The following is a 24,193-nucleotide window of genomic DNA, read 5'->3' on the forward strand; positions in this document are numbered from 1 at the left end:
CCCAAGCCAAAGGTATCCTGCATATAATCGTTCGCACATGTAAGGAGCTTTTAAAAACATACATGTATTATCTTTCAACCCAGAGTAAATGCTTGGCTCCTTGAGCTCAGGGTCTATATCCTTGCCTTGAAGTCTGTCTTCCCACAGCAAAGAGCACCACCATGTGTATCCAGCCGATAATCAAAAGGCAAGGAGCACTGCATTATGGTGGAGATGGATGTCAGGACAGAGAAGGTTTGACCTTCTTTTCATGACTCATTTCAGAGAGTCATGTTTCTTGGTCTGCGCATCATGGAGTAATTTATCTTTTAGGATTTCATGGTGGAAAATAGGGACGGGGTCAGAGTCAAGAGTAGTATTAGAGTATTTTTTGTTGTTTGCTAAGTGAAATCATAGGTAACAAGGGGAAAAATAAAAGAAGCTAAAAGCGTGAGTTGCCACTTCTAAGCCTCATTGTAGGCACGACACAAAACACACGCTTTATGTCTTTTAAACAAAGTGGGCCATTAAGTGTGCAATGCTAAGAGGAATTTTACCTCGCCTATAAATACAAATGAATCCCTTAAGCTCCAAATCCCCATATACAGACCATTTACTCTGGTAATCAAGGCTATGCTCACAATTTAACTTCAGTTACCATCTGTAACTCCATTGGTATTCTAATAATAATGCATAAAAATATACACTGACAACCAAAAATGTTACTTAAAGTGGAATCATCTTAAAGAGTCAATGATTATTTCTAAGAAGCTGTGTAAATATCATACTTACTCAGAATTCTCTTTTGTGCCTTTACGTTTTAATTAAGGTGAAAGAAGGCCTTTACTATTTAACTGTGCATGTATATTAAGGGAAAAATTATCCCCACTTCTTCAGATTGAAAATATCAAAGAAAATGCTGGCCTTGAATATGCATACAAATATTAATCAGAAAACAAATACATTTCTTTTTTATCTTTCATCCTGCCTTTGTGGGTTTTTTTTTTTTTTTTTACCCCTTTTTTGGTGGGTAGGAGAGAGTGTCAAATGAAGAAATGAAGACGGGCCAAAAAAAGTAAGAAATTCAAATTCTTTTGAAAATTATAGACTATTCTTCAACATTTTTCTGTTATCCAGGAAATAAAACCATGCCCTTCCTTTTGCAGAAAAGAAGTCATTTGTTAAAACAAATGTTACGAAGAATGATATAACTAATGATTACCAGGTTTATGCACAGGCGACAGGTGATTCTGACCTAGTGGTCACCATCTGGGATTGAGGAAAACTGAGTTTCCATCCAGGCCAGTCTATTAATTAACTAACTAATCCTGAGCAGGCTTGTAATCTCCTTCAACCCTGAGGTCCTCATTTGTAAAGTGAAGGGAGGGCTTGAATTCCACAATTTCAGAGGTTCCTTCTGGTTTTGACATCATCTTAGTCTACGAATGTGGGGCTAAGTCATTTGCAAATAGGACTGGGGTTATTCAACACCCACTGATAGGTCTGGATTTTTATCTGCCTGGGCAAGGGGTGGGTTTGGAGGTGGCCTTTATGGTGTAAAGGAAAACAAGGTGGCAGTTATTTGTCAAAGAAAATTGGGCAGTAATAATGTGAGAAAAGGTTTGCATTTTAAAATAGCTTTTTAATTTCCCCTGATTTCTGCAACACATCTTTGAGAGAAAAAGCCCATGAATGGGCTTTTTAAGGAAATATTTTGAAAATATTCTACTATGCCATTGCATCTGTGAAGTGCGGTTCATTTCAGGAAAAATCATCATGGTTTCTCCAGGTTCTGTGTTCCACCGGAAGCCTGACTTCTAGTCCCGCCTTATGTTTTTCCTAAACTTCAAACATCTCTCTCCCTCCCAGAATTTCTTCACCCTTTCCTCTTTCCTTATGTAAATACGAATAAACATCCACCACACTTCTGGAAGAACCGACTGATGGATTTAGCTTGCAAACACACTGTCAGAAGGCTGAGATGTGAGTGGTTCCTAAAATTTAACAACAACATGGGTCTGCTTATTTAAAGCCTGCAGGGATGGTGGAGCAGATGGTACTTTGTGTCTTTGCTTCCCAGCCATGTGTTTGGTGCAATGTCGGCCCCGTTTCAGGAAGGCTGCCAATCCACAGAGGGGATACAATGCCACCCTCACTCCCCTGTGTGTCTTCACCCCTTCCCCTCTCCCGTACTTCCTATCCTCCTTCTCATCAGGTTGACCACAAACCTTTAGTGCAAAAGAGCTTTTGGTGATGTCAATTCTTGTGCAGGTTTTGTAACATACACACGAGATCCCAGGAAAAAAATTGTTGAAAATGGTTGCTCTGGATTGCAAGCAGATATTACAGACAATTCACATACTACTTCCTGGGCTTATTCTGTGCTTTATCCTTTAAAGGGGGACTTTTTCCATCTCTTCTCATTCCATCTTTAAAATGATTCTATGGCTAGATGTGGCAGAGATGACTCTCTCAATTTTGTGGACAATGGAGATACAGTTTAGTGCATTGGGATGTATTATCTGGAGTCACCAAGGCAAGAGAAGAAACCAGTCTAGAACGAGGATCTCTCAGCCTTAGTCATCCTGATAACTATCCCCGGCCTTCCCAAATCAGGAATTTTTTAAAAATTAATTACAGTTCACCCTTGAACAACGTGGACTGAGGGACACCTACCCCCAACATAGTGAAAAATCCGAGGTTCCTCATCCTGTTTTCAACCAACCACGGATCCTATACCACTGTACAACATATTTATTGAAAAAAAATCTGGTATAAGTGAACCTGCACAGTTCAAACACGTGTTTAGTGTCAACTGTACTGTCCTCATTCATGCTAGATTGTTTCTCCTCTGCTTTAAGAATAGGACAGGTTTAAAAGTGATACACATTTTGCATTAAGAATGCTTATATGGACAAATTCTTAATTCCCAACCACTAGGGGTAATTTCATTATCAATTTGAGTCCTGGTCTACTCTCAATTTAGGTGACTTGTCAGGTTTGTTCATCTGACGTAGAGAAGAGAGAGGGATCTACCTATTGGCCAGGGAGGAGGGGGTGGTCTTTCTTTCTTTCTGATTGGAAACTTTCCCATTCTTATCACTTTTAGGGATAGGGGAGCAAAAGCTCAGACATGTTCTCTAAAGGCCACTGCAATGTCCAGGGTCCATGAGAAAAGGGGCCCTGAAGAATCCTCTCTGGACCTTTCCATTAGCACAGATTGTTTCCAATGGCTTTACCAATTTCCAAAATGGAAACACTGACCCCATAAATTGAGATACAAAGGAGGTACATTTCACAAGAGGAACTGGGCAGTGGGGAAATAGCAGCTGACTTCAGGAGGCCAGTGTGGTTGGAAGCTTACTTCTCCCTGAGGCTAGTGCCTGGTGGAAAAGGGGACTGCACAGGGCTGGAGGAGACAGGAAAGAGCACTTACCTGGACGTCTGACCAGTTAGGTACTCATGTAACTGGCTTGGATGTAATGTTGGTGAAAACTCTCCTCAACCATCCCATCCCTTTATTGACTTGTTTATATCTTCATATTTTTCAGTGGTCTCTGAGCTCCTTGAAGTCTGACACTCAATTTTACTCAAATGTATCCCAATGCCTGTTCAAGGTCAAGCATGAAGTAGGACCTTATAAATATTTATTGGACTAAATTAAATTGAAATGATTAGGTTACTTCAGTTTCTACCTGGGGAAAAAAATATAGGGTTAGGAGCACAATACTCAAAAATGTCATTGGCAACCAATTAAAAAAAAAAACACATGAAAACCTAATAAAAATGGTAACAGTACCAACAAGGTCCTACTGTATAGCACAGAAACCTATATTCAATATCCTATGATAAGCCGTAATGGAAAAGAATATGAAAAAGAATGTATATATATATAAATGAATCACTTTGCTGTACAGCAGGAATTAACACAACATTGTAAAATCAACTATACTTCAAAAAAAATATTGAAAAAAATGATAGCAGAGTTTTATATATGTTATATGTTTAAGAAATACATAAATACTATAATAATTATGGTGCTTGACCTTTAAAAGATCTTCAGTTTGCTTGTGGAAGTGGGTGTTAGGAGGGTTGTGAGTTATTGGGTAGGGGTGGAGGGATATTATCTGAAATTGGATGGTAGCTGTAACTAGAGATGTGGGTAGGTGATGCTCATAACATGGCTGGGAAGAGAAATACTTTGTGGTGCTTGGTGTGTGTGGTGTGTGTTGTGTGTGTGTGTGTGTGTGGTGTATTCTTCTGGGGCTCAGTCCAGTTGGGTTCAAGCTTTGGCGTTCACCTGTTTCCTGAGGATGAAACTAGCATAAGCAAATGGAAGATTTCCATTATGTTCGTATTGTTTCCTAACATATAAATAGAGTAACAAATTCATGTTCCCAAACAATTGTGTTGGAAGGGTGCATGCAACCCATCTCACTTGCATCTTAGACCTGGGGTAAAGTGGCCCTGAGTTCTGTTTTCTATTCTCAGAATGACCATAACTACCGAGGTGCCCTTGCTCTGATTTTTTTCCCTTGCTCTGATTTTTGTGTTATTCCTCCTCAGTGAGGATCTGGCTCTATTTTGTGTTTGTTAAATGCCTCAAAATATTTTTCAAACATTTTTGTTTGGGAAAAACTCAAAATATATTTTGCAAGTTGATTTCTTTAACACATTGAACAAACAAAAATTCAATCCTTATGTTTCTAATTAATTTTCCTGCAATTAGATGAAATACTGCTCCCGAAGAATTTGCTGTGTAAGCAAGCAACGTCATAATCCTATGTACATTTTCTTTTAAGAATGTCAACTCAGCTCTTCCTGAGAGCATTTGACACCATGAAGTTGACATTCAAACTGAATAACACATTTCAAATTTTTTTTGAGTGAGGTATGTCTACATTTCATGAACTCATTTTGCAATATTCTTTAAGATCAATTGTATTCAAAATGGAAAAATGGTAAGAGTGTTGGTACTGTTAGGTGGGTTGATTGATTACTTCCTTCCTTAACTCATCATTTCGTTCTTTGAGTAAACCTTTATTGAAAGCCTATTATATGCAGGATTATTTGCTAAGATCCCACAAAGAGCATGTTACCTATTGGAGAATGCAAACAAATAAATGAATGATTACAAGCTCCAATATGCTCTGTGAAGAGCAGAATCCTGGACATGAGATTGGATGGTCAGGGCAATCAGAGGAGCATATCTACATTGTCAAGACCACATCTCTGCCCATGGCTCCACACTGTTCCACATCTGGTCAGCATCAAAGAAGTCTTAGGACACGTACCTACCACATTTAGGGAAGGCTGGGGGCTATTCTCTACTACTTCATAGAATAGAAATGAATTATTAAAATCAGTAACTCATTTTCCAAAGACTTTCACGCAACTAGGAGTGAGACATTCTAAGTTATTCTGTCCCTCTAGATAGAACTATTACAAGAATCCTTAGGGACTGAAGATGAGAGAGTAGTTAAACAATGTTCCCCATTTTTAAACCATCTCCTCTTTTATAGAAGAAGCTCACTAACCATAATTTGAGGCTTTGCTCAAGTGGTTGATCAAAGGAATGGCGGCCATTCAGAGTGAGATTGATTTATAATTTTTATTTGTATACTTATTGTTTGTTTCATACTACACATCACAAGTATTCTGGTATAATGCATTCAATAACTTAAAACTTAGTAAGTTCCATGTTTTTGTTGAGAGAGGAATTAGGAGTCGATGAAATAGCACATGGAAACAAGCAGTACCAGCCTTGATCAGAGGAGGTATTTAATAAGTGGTAGTGGTGGTTAATGCTTTGAGTTCTCTCTTTATGGAACACTTCTTGCTAATGGAATTTTCTCTCTCTCCCCTTTCGTTCTAGACAACTGTGATGACCCATTAGCATCCTTGCTCTCTCCAGTGGCTTTTTCCAGCTCCTCAGACCTCAATGGTACTCACATCCCAGCTCAGCTCAACCGAAGAGTTGGTGAGTAGGTAACAAACTCTAAAGGCAAGCGCTGAATAAGCACACAATGGGTAAATGGAAGAAAGGGAGTATCTCATGTGCTGGGATCCTGTCCAAGAGCAGTGTTCAGGAGAAGAATGGGTAGAGGGGCATTAAAAGAATGAAACCATGTTTCCCAGCACATAATGGATATTCAAAGAATACTGGTTATACTGGTTAGTGTTCCCCTGAACCCACCTTATTCTTCTTTGATGATCATAAAACGCCTTTGTGAACAAATATTTTTAATTTGCTTTATTTTTATATTTCATGCATCTAACATAAATAGCTACCAAAATATATTATTACAATAGCATGTTATTATAAGCAAGAATGAAATCTACCAAGATTTTTCCTTCAATAACTTTAATTTTTACAGTATAATAAATGTTTCTAACGTTAAAAATATAAAACACTATTAAGTAAAAGTAAGAAAATACAAAAATTGTGCAATGCTACCAGCTAGAGATAACTGTGGTTAAATGCTGGATGTGTATCTTTACAGCATATGAGTGAAGGAAGTGCAGACACCCTTAACTAATGTCTCATGTGAAATGCCTTTAACAAATATGATGCTGGATATCTAGAAAGATATATTTTAAATCATATGTATAATGCGTATATATATGTATATATATATATTGTTCTACAGTTGAATTTTTTAGTTTTCAAAGACTTTAAATAACTGATGATATTTGTTTACTGACATACCTAGTGAACACTCTAAACACTTTTTCAAGTTAAGAAAAAATTGAAATGCAGTTTCAAGAGGTACAGTGATCTGGGAGAGTTCACATTATTTAATCTTGACTATATTTTCCCATTGATATATGAGGTCAATCACATTAGTAAGTTTCCAATGTTGATCCATCCTTACATTCTGGAGTAAGTCCTAATTCGTTGAGGTGCTATTGATATTGTTTTTGTAAAGTGCAGAATGATTTAATTGGTTTACATTTTAATTTCTGGTTTTGAATCTCCATTCAGAGTGAGATTGATTTATAATTTTTATTTGTATACTTATTGTTTGTTTCATACTACACATCACAAGTATTCTGGTATAATGCATTCAATAACTTAAAACTTAGTAAGTTCCATGTTTTTGTTGAGAGAGGAATTTAAGAATGGTATTCTAAAGGGAAAAGAATGGTTAATCAAAGACCCAGCAGGGAAATATTAATGACAATTTTGTACTAACACTGCCTTTTCATGAATTCTCTGTGCCAAAAATTTTATAAAGCATTTCACCCGTATTAGGTTATTTAGCCTTCACAAAGATACTGCAAGGTAAGCATTATTACCTTTTTATCTTCAGATAGGTTTTCTGAGGCTCAGCGAAGTTTATAATGTGCCTTACATCATGAGTTTAAGAAGGGGAAATGCTTGGATTCAAATCTAAGTCATCTGAATCCACAGTTTTGCTCCCAACCACATTAGCAAATTGATTTACTAATACAGGTTTAAGAAGGTGTATTAGAGAGAAAAGAGGTTTGGAAAGTATTCCACCCAAGTTCAAATGCTGGCTATGGCGTTTACTTACAAGTTCTGTGAGCATCTGTAAGTCACTTACCTGCTGTCAACCTTGTTTTTTTTTTAATCTGTAAAGGGGACCAGCAATGCCTGCCTGGAAGCATCGTGTGCAGACTGAGACCAGACTTGCACATTCTAAAGCTCCTTCTCACTGCAGGGTAGAGAGAGACTGGGACAGGCAGTTACATTTATCATTTCAATAAGAAACACAGGTTGGCAGATTTTAATAGAGGCTCTCCCACAGGGCATCCGGAGCCAGAGTTGGTCTCAGTCCCACCCAATCGTGCAGTGGCAGAAGGTCATGACTGCCTCAGTAGCTCCTTGGCGTTTTCTGGAAAAGCTGTGAGTCTGATCATAGGCCAGCTCCCCCGTTTATGGACAGATATCGACAGGACACAGATGTCTCTGCTTCAATTTATTATCATTATCCAGCTCATGGGGGCACCCATGTGCCTGAGCTCAAGGTTAGCATGAACGTAGGCAGAAAGGAAGTTGACCTTCCTCCTTCTCCCAACTTAGAGTCCAAATCAGGAAGGCCAGACAGGAGATACAGTTGAAGAGTCGGGATGCATTGGTCTAGAACTCATCATGCGACACAGGTCCATTCACAGGGCCAACCGTTGCCCTTAAAGGGAATTAAATAGAAGAGCTTTGTAAGTAGCGATGCTGAGTCCTACCTCCCAGATATTCTGAATTAATTGTCTGGAATGGGACCCAAGAATGAATATTGATAAATTAAATAAATACAAGCTTTCCCAGTGATTCTAAAATGCAACAAGTGTTGCAAGTTACTAGATTGGATGAATTCGTGAATAACAAATCTTTCCATTAATATTTACTGAGCACCTACTATGTGCCAGGCATTGTACTAAAACTCTGGCACATAGCTGGTAAAAATAGGTACAAATCCTCATAAAAAGTATACATGGATAACACAAATTACCATATAATGAATAGCTAATATTTGTGGTTAGTGATAATATTGATTTTATCATTTTGTCATATATATACATATATACACAATATAAATGATGTATTGTGTGTATTTTTATACACACATATGTATATAGTATAGTAGGATATATAAAGAGAGTTAATTATATACATATGGTTGGATATGTACAGAGTCAGTCATATATATAGAAAAAGGTAGATATATCCATGGTTTTTTATATCTATATATAAAACCAGTGTGTGTGTATGTGTGTGTGTACATATATATATACACATATATATACACAATCCATATGTAATAGAATATATACACAATGCATATACATGTATATGGATGTGTATATGGATGTGTATAGTAGTATATGTGTACATATACACAGATATATATAATACACACATAGACTATAAACATACATAGTATAATTATAATAAAACAAAAGCTATTATGTTAATGATATTAAGAAGGGTTTGTCATATGTTTTCTAAAATAAAATTTAGAAAGTTGAGAAAGCTGTAATTTTTAATTTACATTGAAAAATATCAGTATAAAGTAATAATTTATTTGTCTCCATCTAAAAACAGCCTTATGTGCTGTCTGTCCACTGAAATGGCCTAGAAGTACTTAGAGCCCTGTCTAATGAACCCTTTTTTTCTACATGTCCTCCTTTAAAACTTCCTTTTTAGTTTAAAAATGGAAAGACAGCAAATATACCCCAAAGAGCAAACTGTTCCACCTGGTTTGAAATCTAGGATAATGTCGGATATACATGGAAATTGCAAAGAACATCTTGGTTTCAATTTGACTTCTCCGTATAGTGTTTTTAACAGCAAGTTCACAGCCAGATGCTAAGCAATTGCTCCCAGCCCTGTCATTATCAGGCTTGGCTCCTCCCTGAATGGATGGATCCTATGCCTAGTTCACAATCCTTCTGTTAGCAGCTTATACCTACCAGCATACTGCTAAAGACCACAACAATATACTTAGCACTTACTATGAGCCATAACTGTTCTAAGCCCTTAAGGCACATCAACTTAATTCTCACAATTACCCCCCATGTCAGTATTATTATTATCATTATCTCGATTTCACAGATAAAAATGCCATGGCACAGCGAGGAAAGAAAAGACTATGAGAATAACATTTCTAGGTGGATACAAAACTAGTTAATGTCTTAGGGTATAATAAAATTTGGGAGATAATGTCTTCTCTATTGGACAAACATTTATGGGTTAACGTGTAGCTTCATAATATCTCAGGTCTAATGAGCCAATGAATGGCAAAACCAAATGACAGGTACATTCTCCTTGAGAATTAAACGATAATTGAGTTTAATAATAATTGACTTGTTAAAAATTGCCCCAGGATGATGTTGAAAGGACAAACTTAACTCTCTTTTGATTTCCAAGTTTTGGATATTTTTAAATACACTCCATTCATTCATTCATTTACTCCCTTATCTCAATATTTCATGATTTCCTTCTACTCTACCCCATTCAGCCTTCCATGCACTTGTCAAGGAACTTCCTGGTTTTCCACCGCAGATGAAATCCACATCGTAAAACTGACTTCCGTAAAGCTAAGTCTTCCTCACTGAAACGGGTGTGCTCGGTGGCAGCCTCCCAGCTCCTCACTGCTGAACTTTTTCACAAAGATAAAGGCCCTGCAGGTGTTCAGACACCATTTAACACTGCCACATCCCCTGGGAATCATATACACCTGTGGCATACACTGAACGTAGGTAATTAAGGACCACCTCACCTCCACTGTGTGCTCAGAACTCAAGCATACACATTTCTGACCTACACCAGGAAGAAACGGGGCACAGCTGGGAAGGATGTCATGTCCCAAGCAGAGATCAACACAAAAGTTGAAAAGAAAAATATAGGAAAGGCATCTCATGAGTACCCTCAGACCCTGAGTAAAGTTAAGTCTGAGTTCTGTCGGTGACGAACTCATCTTTATGTTAGAAAACACACCCTTGGAAACAGCCTTTGACCTTAGGTACTGTGCCACCAGGGTCTGGGCAACTCACTGGACCAGGAGAGAGATTAGATGGTTAAAACCCACTAATAGTCTTCATGCTGTTATCTCATCTAAGGAAGAAATCAGCCAAATGGAATTTTTGTTCTCTCACTTTCAAACACTCCTCACATTTTATCCACACACAACGAAATAAAAAGCAAAGAAGAGAGTTAATTACTTTTGAAAGAAAAAACAAAAGACATTAAACTGGGGGTCAGATCACCATTAACGGAGGTTGCCAAGTCAATATGTATAATTTTGGCTTAGGGGGATCTGATTTTGTCAAATGTGATTTGTTTTGTGGCAAGAAAGCTTTTGATCTGGGCTTAAAGTTGGCTGGGCTGTGAGAAGCCCTTACTGTCGGCAGGAAACTCAGGAGTTGGTGACACAGCATGAAGCCTCTCCTGTGTGGGTTAGAGCCGCTTGAGGGTGAGGGGAAGTTTTTACTTTATGTGATTAGAAGGCAAATAGGAATGGACATCTTCGGCCCCATGAGAGGAAAGGTCTGTATTTTTCTTTCCCATCCTTCCCTCCCCCCACCACCAATAGGATTTTGAAATTTTAGTTCTTCTTCCTCAGTCACTATATTTTTGAGATGCTTGCCTGTGTAAGTTGATATCATGTTTCTGGCATGACAACTTTGTTGCCATGGAGATTTTGATTTTTTTCAATGTCAAGGCATTTTCAGCTTCCTGGGCTCATGGACGAATGGAGAGGCTTAAAAATCTTTCCTCCTTTTGGCACTAAATCGATGCACGTTTTTTCTTTCCCCCTTGGGCAGCGCTTGGGTTGCAAAAAGCTAAGGACCCATGAAGGTCTTTGGATGTTGGTTTTCATTTTGGTGTCTGGTCCCTCCTGAAGAGGTGTGGATTGGGAACAATTCAGGAAGCAGGTCTTCACAATTAGCATGATATCAGCTGTCTGGGGACTTGTTCCTGATTAGCTAGGTGACAATACCGAGGACACAATTTCATCGGCAGCACTACAGTGCCTGCTTGCAAAAGAGTGTCCCATCTGGATTGATTGAGGCAGACGTGATATGGATACAATCTAATCTGTTCAAAAAGACCGTGCGGTGTATAGAAATCTGTCACTGGATTCCCTTCTCTCCCTTTCAAGGGCTTTCTCCTTCTTTTCAGCACCTTTTCTTTCTTTTCTCCTGTACTGGCTGCCCCCAGGAATGGCAGACATCAGGTTCTATGCTTTCCTTTGTTGCCTTATATGCACCCTCTCTTCTTGAAGTGTGGACTCTGCATCGTAACATGGGCATCACCTGGGAGCTTGTTGCAAATGCAGAATCTCGGCCTCTGCTCCAAAACTTCTGGATCAGAACCTGTGCTTTAACAACTGTTGCATTCACACATTCGAGTTTGAGATGCACTGTGCTAGTCCATCCCTGAAACTCCCACTCCTTCAATTCTTAATCAAAGTTGGCTAAGTCATTATGAATAAGGAATCACGCTGGAAAATAGAAACTTCAGCTTTATTTTTATCATCACGTCAGTACTCTAAGACAGTTGGTACTATTAATATTTTTAAAGATTACAAAAGAGACTCAGAGAGGTCAAGTCACTGATCTAAGGATATACAGCTAGTTGTTGGTAGGACTTATATTTGAAACTAATTCTGTCTACCCCATGTTCACTTTATTCATGTTGATTAGAGATCTTAACCTGAGTAAAGGTGTTGTTGATATGATAGTCAACCCTTTCAGGTAATTTTGGCATTTCAGCTGGGGTTGTCAGTATTTTAACCACAAAGACTGGATATTTAGGCATCAAGGAAGAAAGGGAGACACGGACTCCATGCCCCTGAAAATCATACTGTGGTCTAATATGCCTGTGGGCAAAACTAACCTGACCTAAATATTTAAACAATGCCTTAGGCTTATTCTCTTACTAGGACAGCTATGGATCATTGAGGGATACAGGATAGAAATCTTCTGCTATTTAATAGGAGCCTTGGGACACTGTCTCAAATGTAGACAAATCACATGTGATGACCCCTTCTCTATTCAGCTAGGATCATTGCAAAAGAAAATGATGTTAAGAGGGGAAGGAGGAATCTTACGAATACCTTTGCTCACTAATAATATAATGCTTCAAAGACTCTAAACATCAATATTTGCCACATAGAGAGTGATAGATAAACCCATGCGATTCACCCTTTATTTTGCTGCCAATGACTGGTCACTTCCTTTGAAAAGCCAAGTGGATATTATTTCTAAGAGTCAACCTTTATTTATTTATTTATTTTTACATCTTTATTGGAGTATAATTGCTTTACAGTGGTGTGTTAGTTTCTGCTGTATAACCAAGTGAATCAGCTATACATAAACATATATCCCCATATCTCCTCCCTCTTGCATCTCCCTCCCACCCTACCTATCCCACCCCTCTAGGTGGACACAAAGCACCGAGCTGATCTCCCTGTGCTCTGTGGCTGCTTCCTACTAGCTATCTATTTTACATTCGATAGTGTATATATGTCCATTCCACTCTCTCACTTTGTCCCAGCTTGCCCTTCCCCCTCCCCTTGTCCTCAAGTCCATTCTCTATGTCTGCATCTTTATTCCTGTCCTGCCCCTAGGATCATCAGAAACTTTTTTTTTTTTAGATTCCATATATATGTGTTAGCATGCGGTATTTGTTTTTCTCTTTCTGACTTTACTTCACTCTGTATGACAGACTCTAGGTCCATCCACCTCAGTACAGATAACTAAGTTTCATACTTTTTTTTTTTTAGATTCCATATATATCTGTTAGCATGCGGTATTTGTTTTTCTCTTTCTGACTTTACTTCACTCTGTATGACAGACTCTAGGTCCATCCACCTCAGTACAGATAACTAAGTTTCATTTCTTTTTATGGCTGAATAATATTCCATTGTATATATGTGTAAGAGGCAGCCTTTAAAATGCCAGCTCAGTGAATCACCAGTCTGACGTTGCTAAACTAATACTTTGCCAAGGTCCTTTGCAATTCCTCAGTTCATTGCTTTTAACTTAAACATCGTAACTTAAAAATGTAGGAACGGAATTAAGAGCAGGATAATTCATGACATATATTTGTCTAATGATCGGTAGTGTACTACTGTATTCACAATGAGTGTCACACCCAGGTGGAAATAAGTTGCATTCGAATAGTATATTGTATGGTGGATACTCTTGCTTTGTCTAACGTGGAGTAGTTAGGTAGGATCTACTCAATCCAATCCATTTACTCAACCCCTCTGGAAGATGTCTTTCACCTAAGACATTGTGGAAATGACATTAAAAAGATGAGCTAAGAAAAAATATATATATAGATAAATACATTTTTAAAAGATGAGCTGAGGAACATGGATGGACCTAGAGATTGTCATACTGAATGAAGTAAGTCAGACAGAAAAAGAGAAATATAAGCGATATCATTATTGCTTATATATGGACTCTAAAAGGAAATGATACTAATGAATGTATTTTCAAAACAGAAATGGACTCACAGACTTAGAGAATGAACTTATGGTTACTGGGGTTGGGGGGCAAGGGTGAAGGGAAGGGATAGTTAGGGAGTTTGGGATTGACATGTACACACTTCCATATTTAAAAAGGATAACCAACAACCAACAAGGACCTACTGTTTAGCACAGGGAACTCTGTTCAATACTATGTAATAACCTAAATGGGAAAAGAATTTTATAAAGAATAGATACATGTGTACATATTACTGAATCACTCTGCTGTACAGAGTCGTGTACCTGAAACTATCACAACATTGTTAATCGACTATACTCCAATATAAAATAAATAAAGTCACTGGGAAAAAAAAAAGTATCCAAAGATGAGTAGATATATGTATATGTATAAGTAGAAAAGATTTTGTACACCTACAAAAAGCGCAACATTTTAAATCAATATTACTCCAGTAGGAAAAAAAAAAAAAAAAAAGGTCCAGCTCCATAGCTTGAAAAAAAAAAAAAAGAATCCTTTAAGGGAACTTTATAAATACCTATCAAATTTCAATAAACAAAAAAAGATGAGCTGAGGATTTTTGAATCCACCATATGCACTCAAAATGGTAACATATAACCAACTCTAAGGAATCAGAAAACAGGAGTTGCTATGAATGTTTCATCTTTCTCCAGGTTCAAAAGCCCCTTATCCTAGGGCTCTCCCTTCCTTAGGGCTCACTTCGACTGTTTCAAACTGTACTTATCTGGCTTACAGTATTCATTTATGCAACCAGTTGATTGTGTCTGGGCTTTGTTTTTGTAATCAGTGTACATATTTGATAAAAATCCAGATTTTATAAAAGAATCCTTATCATTAGTTTTGCTAAGGACTTGCTTCTAATAAATCTCTTCCACAGACATATCCAGAGCAATCAAATATTACCCCTGGGGTAGCTTTCTGAGGGTAAGTTTGTGTGTAAGTAACAGAAGACTCACTAGCATGAAAACAATTCACTAGCTTGAATAAACATTAAATTATTAGGCACATGGAGATTGAGAGGTGTCTGTATTTCTATTTCTTGAACACTGTGGTAGTTAAAAGTGTGTTTACCCTGTAATAATTTAAGCTAAATATTTGTTTGGTGAGATTTTTCTGTGTCTGTGTTTTGTTTTACATTTTTTAAAAGAATTAAAAATGAAACGTATTACTCTACATAAAAGGAAGTCCTCCATGAGGAAAGGCTCCAGGACTGATGAATTCAGTTCAACAATGTCATCCTCAGTATCAGAATCATTCTGGAGCTAATAAGCCGCCCAAAATCTCAGCCAGACTCAACAAAGTTGTGAGAAACAAAGAGAGACCATGGCTTACTTTTAAGGCATCAAATTGTGATTCCTCAGAACAGCAGTACGATGTGTTAGAATGTGTGAGAAATGTGTTGGAAAATGCAGATTGTCTGGACTTACTCGCCACCACCTGAGTCAGAAACTCCAGCAGGAGAACCCAGAAATCCCTATTGTTCCAAGCTCTGTGAGTGACTCTGATGTGCTGAGGGCTGTGAACCACTGCTTGGAGCAGTGAAAGTCTTCCCGGACCCAAGCTCACCCAACCCCTCCTGTGCTGAATCACCAGCAGATTTTCTGTTCACTTCTGAACCCAATCACAGTTGAAGGTGATGGAATTACCTTGACTGGCTTTAGACTAATAATCTGATAGAGAGTAAGAGAATAAATGATGATGTCTCTTCCTCTCTCTCTCAAGCTATATCTCTTGCTATTTTGCTGGGTTATCTTGCACATCTTCCAATCAAAGAAGTAATTTCCTGATGGAAATTTGAACTGAGGCCAGAGGTTTTGTTTGTTTGTTTGTTTTAATCCAAGATGACACTCTTGGGGTAACAGTGACAAACTGTTACTTATACATTTTGTGCCCACAGTCATGAAATCTATGTGTTGACATAAATCGTCTCGATCCTTGGTAAAGGAGGCATTAACTGTATTATTTTCATAGAAGTAGAGGAATTACTTCTGAAAGTCACAGAGTAAGTGACTCAACTCCGACATGAGATTTAGACTGGGCACGATCTTTCAAACAAAATGACCTCAGGAAACCAAGATAAGTATAGCATGTTCAGCTGTGCAAAATGCATGCTGTTCAGGAAAGAGAAGTTTTAAGTGATAATGTCAATAATATGAGATCTGCAGTGTCAAATGACTTTCAATGCCACTTCTCCATTTTCCCTTCAAAGATCTTGGGACAGTCGTGTTTTTTGTTTGTTTTCTCTATATGCCTGAAAACAGAAAGAGGGTCTTATCTGGCTGCTCAATCTTCTGCACTGCTTTACTCATGGGTGGAACTCAATAATCATATGGTCATTAAATGAGGAATAAATAATCCTCTAAACCTCCTCTAGGCCTGAGCAGCTGATGGATAGAATTAAATTGTATTGATTTGCCAAATTAAAATAGAACTCAGTTTCCACCAGTCGATAAGAGAAATTGTAGAGCAGTGCTAGCCAATAGGAATTTTTGCAAGGATGGACTATTCTATAGCTGTGCTGCTTAACAAAGTAGCCACTAACTACATGTGGCTATTGAAATATGGCTAGTGCTACTTAGGAACTGAAGTTTTTATTTAAGTTAAATGAATTTAAATTTAAATAGCCACAGGTGGCTTTTGGCTACCATACTGAACAGCATAGTTCTAGAATCTTTTCAAGTTTTTTATACACGACCCTCTTACCTAAGTTTCTAAAAATGCCGGGGTGTTTTTATGTGTATATGAATCAGTCCTTGCCCTGCAAGGGCCATAAATGTGAGACCAAACTTTGGGACCAAACTTCACACTTTCTGAATTCCACATGCCCTCCTGCTGAACTTCCTCACTTCTTGTGTAACTTCTGAACTTTGAAATGTGCAGCCAGATACACTCTTCTGAGCCATGAGGACCTTCAGGGCTCTACTCTTCACAAGGGAAGATACTTATAGCAGGACATCACAGAAGAACTGTCTGAGTGATGAGTATAGGAACCCTTCAGAGCAGTAATACAGCTCTCTTCCACAAACACAGGCAGACACACAGGTGTGTGGCCAAGGACACTCACTGTCACAGAGGCTGTTGGTACTCATATTTCTTGGACTTCACCACTTCAGTACAAGAACAAGATCTTAGAAGCTGAGCTATGATGGAAATTCCTGTTCCAATTATTTGTGGGGTAGTGATCTCTGGAGACAGGTTAAGCTGGAAGGGGGCAGGTGGTGGAGGAAGCCAGCAAGACATATGGTTTCCACTGAAGTCTAGCTTCCTTCAGATGCCAAGGGGAAGCTCTGGACCACAGATTGCACCATGAATATCAGTCTGCCTTGAAGCACTGGGAACCACGTTCTGAACCTTGTATCTGCCCATCACTGGTAGTGATGGGGACGGAAAGTGGTAGCTTCCTAGGCAAAAAGGCTTCTGTTGGGTCAAGGGCCAATCTCTGGAGGAGGGAACAGACAGCTCTAGTTGTCAGCCAGCATGCAGCTGGGGGCACCTCCATCTGCTAAAGGGGATCAGAGTGGAGCCCTAAGGATGTCCCCAACAGAAACACTTTCAACCCCAATAATTACACTTTCACTTTTCTGCCTTCTTACTTTTTTTAAAATTGGAGTATAGTTGATTTACAATGTAGTGTTAGTTTCAGGTGTACAGCAAAGTGATTCAGTTATACATATACATATATTCACTCTTTTTTAGGTTATTTTCCCATATAGGTCATTACAGAGCATTGAACAGAGTTCCCTGTGCTATACAGTAGATCCTTATTAGTTTTCTGTTTTATATACAGTAGTGTGTATATGTAAATCTCAGTCTCCCAATTTATCCCTCACCCCCTTAACCCCTGGTAACCATAAATTTGTTTTCTACATCTGTAACTCTATTTCTGTTTTGTAGATAAGTTCATTTTTACCCTTTTTTTAGATTCCACGTATAAGTGATATCATATGATATTTGTCTTTCTCTTTCTGACTTACTTCACTCAGTATGACAATCTCTAGGTCCATCCATGTTGCTGCAAAGGACATTATTTCATTCTTTTCTAAGGCTGAGTAATATTCCATTGTATATATGTACCATATCTTTTTTATCCATTCATCTGTTGATGGACATTTTAGGTTGCTTCCATGTCCTGGTTATTGTAAATAGTGCTGTAATGAACATTAGGGTGCATGTATCTTTTTTTTTGTTTTTTTGTTTTTTTGCATGTATCTTTTTGAATTGTGGTTTTCTCCAGATATATGCCCAGGAGTGGGATTGCTGGATGATATGGTAGCTCTATTTTTGGCGTTTTAAGGAACCCCCATACTGTTCTCTATAGTGGCTGTACCAATTTACATTCCCACCAACGGTGTAGGAGGTTCCCTTTTCTCCATCCCTCTCCAGGATTTATTGTTTGTAGATTTTTTTGATGATGGCCATTCTGACTGGTGTGAGGTGATACCTCATTGTAGTTTTGATTTGCATTTCTCTAATAATTAGTGATATTGAGCAACTTGTCATGTATTTTTTGGTCATCTCTGTGTCTTCCTATACACCAACAATGAAACATCAGAAAGAGAAATTAAGGAAACAATCCCACTTACCACTGCAACAAAAAGAATGAGATACCTAGGAATAAACCGACCTAATGAGGAAAAACACCTGTACTCAGAAAACTATAAGATACTGATTAAAGAAATCAAAGATGACACAAACAGATGGAGAGATATACCATGTTCTTGGATTGGAAGAATCAATATTGTCAAAATGACTGTACTACACAAAGCAATCTGCAGATTCAGTGCAATCCATATCAAATTACCAATGATATTTTTCACAGAAGTAGAAAAAAAAATGTACAATTTGTATGGAAACACAAAAGACCCTGAATAGCCAAAACAATCTTGAGGGAAACCAAAACCAAAACCAAAACAAAAAACAGAGTGAGAGTGGAGAAATCAGGCTGCCTGACTTCAGGGTCCACTACAAAGCTACAGATATCAAAACAGTATGCTACTGGCACAAAAACAGAAATATAGATCAATGGAACAGGATAGAAAGTCCAGAGATAAACCCACACACCTATTGTTAGCTAATGTATGACAAAGGAGGCAAGAATATACAATAGAGAAAAGAGAGTCTCTTCAGTAAGTGGTGCTGGGAAAACTGGACAGCTACATGTAAAAGAAGGAAATTAGAACACTCCCTAACACCATACACAAAAATAAACTCAAAGTGGATTAAAGACCTAAATTTAAGTCCAGATACTCTAAAACTCTTAGAAGAAAACATAGGCAGAACACTCTATGACATAAATCACAGCAAGATCTCTTTTGATCCACCTCCTAGGGTAATGAAAATAAAAACAAAAATAAACAAATGGGACCTAATGAAACTTAAAAGCTTCTGCACAGCAAAAGAAACCATAAACAAAATGAAAAGACAACCCTCAGAATGGGAGAAAGTATTTGCAAATAGAGCGACCAACGAGGGATTAATCTCCAAAATATACAAACAGCTCATGCAGCTCAATATCAAAAAACCTAACAACCCAATCAAAAATGGGCTGAAGATCTAAATAGACTTTTCTCCAAAGAAGACATACAGATGGACTTCTCTGTGTTCTCGGCTTTCTCTCTGTGCCTTAAACACTGCCGTGCACTCCAGCCGCCTTCAATCAAAAGTTGACCCCAGCGTCCTCCTGCTCTGTTGGAACAACCCAAAGTGCATTCTGCACCAGTGAGACTGCGCTCACCCACAGGGCTGCCTGGCTTGCCGATGCGCCATGGATTGGATGCCCTTTCTTCCCTGCCTCATCTCCATTCCCCTCACCTGTCTTCCTGGGGTCAGTTTCCAAATGAACTACTTACACAGAAATCCCTGTCTCCTAATTGACTTCTGGGGAACCCAAACTAAGTCACCCACAGAGAGTGCTCCTGTCCCCCACCCCCACCAGGCATTGCTCCTGAGGCAGCCTTAGTCATGATAACTGGGTCTCATTTGGATCCAAATTCTCATTCCTTTACATAAATCTCCTCTCATGATCCTCTTTTTTTTTTTCCGGCAAACTGGCCTCAGTGGGGCCACTCCACATCTTCCTACAGTTTTTTACCTGTTTGAAACCCATAGAGTGTTTGGTCAAGCTCCCACTTACTTTTCCACCAGGAGGCTCCCTGGTCCCTAAATAAATGTGCAGATAGAAGTGTAGGAGCCCTGGCCAGGGCCATCCAGCAACATCTAGGTCCTCCCCCACATGCCCAGGGGAAAAGTGTGACGTGCAGTGTTCCAGACAATAATCTCCCAGTCGCAGAAGTCCTTTCCCAACCACAGGTCCTGTTATACATGGATGATAACCACACACGGAGTGAAGGTGCAGGAAGCTACCAGCATGTTTGCGAATGTTGTTTTCACTCTTATCCACGCATAAAGTAAAATATTTATGGGGGAGTCTCTCTGCCTTACTCATTATCATCACTAGGTAGCTTTGTCCCTGAAAAATCTCCAACCTTGGCTTACAGAGGCACCAAATGTTTAATGATTAATGGTGCAGCTAGTCATCCAGTCTAACCTCCCAGTCATTTGTGAGAATGTGCTTGTAGCTTTTGAAGGCCTCGTGTAAATGCAGGGGGGACAGGGGGGAAGCACACGTCTTGGAAACCCATTCTCTACAGGGTTGACTTTAGGGTTTTTTTTTTTTTTTTTTTTTTTTGTGGTATGCGGGCCTCCCTCTGCTGTGGCCTCTCCCGTTGCGGAGCACAGGCTCCGGACGCGCAGGCTCAGTGGCCATGGTTCACGGGCCCAGCCGCTCCGCGGCATGTGGGATCCTCCCAGACCGGGGCGCGAACCCGGTTCCCCTGCATCGGCAGGCGGACGCGCAACCACTGTGCCACCAGGGAAGCCCTAGGGTTTTTTTTGTTGTTGTTGTTGTTTTTTAAATGGCCAGGCTGAGTGTGCTTAAAACAGATTAGGCTTAACAATGCTATATGTATGTGATTATTTTAGCTCTTGTTGATCTTGTACTAAATTAACTCTCTTTTTTAGAATGATAGTTGTAAAATACCACTTAGCAGAGACCTGTATATAATCTGTTTTGTGCCCATTTCCAGTGTGTAACATCAATCAAGTTTCATCTCCCTTTCTGAGTTAGAAGTGGAAGTCAGTGTAGAAATTGAGGAATTTCTGCCTTATCTACAAGTTTTTCTGTTTCATGAACAGAGCCTACCGAGCCTACCTGAGCATGTGAAGTTAGGTATAAGCCCTATGGTATACGGGGTTGAGCAGGGAGCGGGTCTCTTGTCTTATTTAGAGTTCTCCATAAGAGTAACTACCTGCTTGCTTAAGACCTTGGTCCATGTGGAAACCTCAGGCAGGGACGAGAAATCTACAGAACTGGGTTGGAAAACAGTCTCTCCATATAATCTGGATAAACTAGGTGACCCTTAAACCTGGTTTATTCTCTAGTAAATGGAAGTTAAAAATACTATTGCAGGGACTTCCCTGGTGGTGCAGTGGTTTAGAATCCGCCTGCCAATGCAGGGACACGTGTTCGAGCCCTGGTCGGGGAAGATCCCACATGCCGCGGAGCAACTAAGCCCGTGCACCACGACTGCTGAGCCCACGCGCCACAACTGCCGAAGCCCGTGCGCCTAGAACCTGTGCTCCGCAACGAGAGAAGCCACCGCAGTGAGAAGCCCGCGCACCGCAACGAAGAGTAGCCCCCACTGGCCGCAACTGGAGCCCACATGCAGCAACGAAGACCCAATGCAGTCAAAAATAAATAAGTAAATAAATTTATAAAAAAATAAAATAAAATGAAAAAAATTACTATTGATGGTTGCTATGAGAATCAAGTGAGACCTGAAAAAGAGGTGGAATGTGAATTATGTTTCTAGAGAGAATTGCTATTACAAAAAAGAAGGAAGAAGGCGAGCATGCTCTGTCCATGCTGTTGAGAGGCCCCGCAGCTGAGTGGTTAAGAAATGGGGCTCGGAGTCCCAGTTTTCTGGGTTTGAATCCCCTGTTCTGCCACTGACCCCTTGTGTGATCTTGGAAAAGTTGACCAACAATTCTGGCCTCCATTTTTCCTTCTGTCAAATGGAATAATGATAATAACACCCATCACGAAGAGCTTCTGGGATGATGAGCGAGTCCATGTCTGCCAAGCCTCTGGGGCAGTGCCGTGTACTGAGCAAAGACTATCCAACTGCTAGCTAGTATTGTGAGTGAATGAACACTCCAAGGGCGTGTAGAATAAGGGTGATGAGAAGAAGTAAAAGGGTTAACTGGGAGCGAAAAGAAGTGTCCAGTCAAGAGCAAAGAGGGGTATTTCTGAATTCACAAACTTTTAGATTTCCTGGGAAATTGTAAGTTTGACTTTAAGTTTCCATCTGTGCTTAGGGGTGGGGGATTGGGGATCAAATTGGAGAAGACTGTCCATCTTTAGATCCAGAGGTGACTTCATGCTGCTTCTTTGTTTGTTTGTTTATAATCATCAAGAATAGCATGTTGGGGCTTCCCTGGTGGCGCAGTGGTTGGGAGTCCGCCTGCCGATGCAGGGGACGCGGGTTCGTGCCCCGGTCCCGGAGGATCCCGCGTGCCGCGGAGCGGCTGGGCCCGTGAGCCATGGCCGCTGAGCCTGCGCGTCCGGAGCCTGTGCTCCGCAACGGGAGAGGCCACGGCAGTGAGAGGCCCGCGTACTGCCAAAAAAAAAAAAAAAAAAAAAGGAATAGCATGTTGGATTTAAGCTAACCTGGACCATGAAACAAATAAAGAATTCACTTCTTCTTAGTAAAATAGTATAACTGAAACTTTAGAAGCTATTTTCTCCAGTGTTTCCTAAACCACTCAGCATGTCATGAACACCTTTCCCTGCATAAGTTAACAAGGAGTGGGCCAAGGAATCTGTCATCTTCACAGGCACTCCAGGTGTTTTCTGATGATTGAACACGTTTGAGAATCTCATCCAACCTAACCTCAGGAGCAGAGCTGGGTCTAGAACCAAGGCTCTTGACTTTCAGTTCCATCTTTTCCCCCAAAGTGAAATCACATAGCATGTAGGGTATGATGTTTGGGCTGTGCTAAGAATAAACTAAGTTATAGCCTGCAAATCATCCTAGACCCCGTGTTCTAGATGCTATCAAAACCTAAGGTGGGGTTACTTTTCCCTTAAAATTATAATTTTCCTTTAAATTTTCCTTAAATTCCTTTTGATTCAAACTGCAGGGTTTATGGGAATTGTAGTTCATGATTATTTATATTGCAGTCACAATTACAGAGAGCGCTGCCTTAGTTAACACCTGTAACTTGCCACACGCAGGTACCTGTGTGTATGTTACACCTCCATGTAGATAACAATTCAGAAACAGAAAGCTAACGTGGGCACTGTGTGCCTTAAAAGCAACTGCAAATAGTATCTTCAGGCTACTCTCATAATTTGTGAAAACACACTTATTGCTTGGTGGAAGGAATAAAATGTTTGCCATAGCAACCATGGCAACCTTGGATGTCTTGCCTATTAGCTGTAATGCTGGGAACACCATCAACAGCAGGGAAAACGTCCTTGGCAATTATCACGCAGACAGTGCCCCTCCATTTTAAGAGCTTAGGCTGAAGCTCCTGGGTTTGGAAAATTCTTAACTTGATGTGTTAATAATGAATGCTAACAGCAACAATTTCATTTTTGTTAATTTTGGGGGTGGGTAATAAACTAAGGTTTTTTACTGTGGGCAAAAGGGTGATGTGCTTTTCTTTAGACAGACTTGAAGAAATATTTTTAGCAATAGCTTTTTGTTTCGTTTTGGTTTGGTTTGGTTTGGGTCAGTCTCTTGTGATTTTATTCTTTGCAAGGAGGTGGGAAAAGTTCCTTGTTATTTTATTTCCTTTCTTCCATCATTAACATAATTTCTTATCATATGTAAATATGATAAGAATAATTAGAATAAATGAAGGAAAAACTGAAGGAAAAAAAGCATGACTAAGGAGTCTAGGTGTGGACAATAGGGGGGTAAAGAGAAATAGTTAAGGTTTGAGGATTTTCATTTCAAAAATTGTGATGGTCACACAAAGAGTTCTGTATTATACCACCAAATGTCAAATCACTACATATATTCTTTATGCAATAAGCCATGTAAAAGTGGGTCTCAGTTTATAAAAGAAAGACATGCTGATAATAGAAAATGTTACATGCCAAGAGCATAAAAGAATAAAATCATTCGGGCTTCCCTGGTGGCGCAGTGGTTGAGAATCCGCCTGCCGATGC

The 24,193-nt window shown here is 39.4% G+C and overlaps 1 protein-coding gene across 1 annotated transcript in view; it reads left to right on the forward strand.

Annotated features, from left to right (window-relative positions):
- The window catches only part of CNTNAP5 (contactin associated protein family member 5), an 879,838-nt gene that overhangs the window by 203,326 nt on the left and 652,319 nt on the right, over window positions 1-24,193 (forward strand). Inside the window, exon 2 of the mRNA XM_024115033.1 lies at window positions 5,855-5,959. Within this exon, the coding sequence (XP_023970801.1) occupies window positions 5,855-5,959 (105 nt within the window). The remainder of the gene's footprint in view (window positions 1-5,854; window positions 5,960-24,193) is intronic.

Source organism: Physeter macrocephalus, chromosome 2, assembly GCF_002837175.3.
Source record: "Physeter macrocephalus isolate SW-GA chromosome 2, ASM283717v5, whole genome shotgun sequence".
Taxonomy (NCBI): domain Eukaryota; kingdom Metazoa; phylum Chordata; class Mammalia; order Artiodactyla; family Physeteridae; genus Physeter; species Physeter macrocephalus.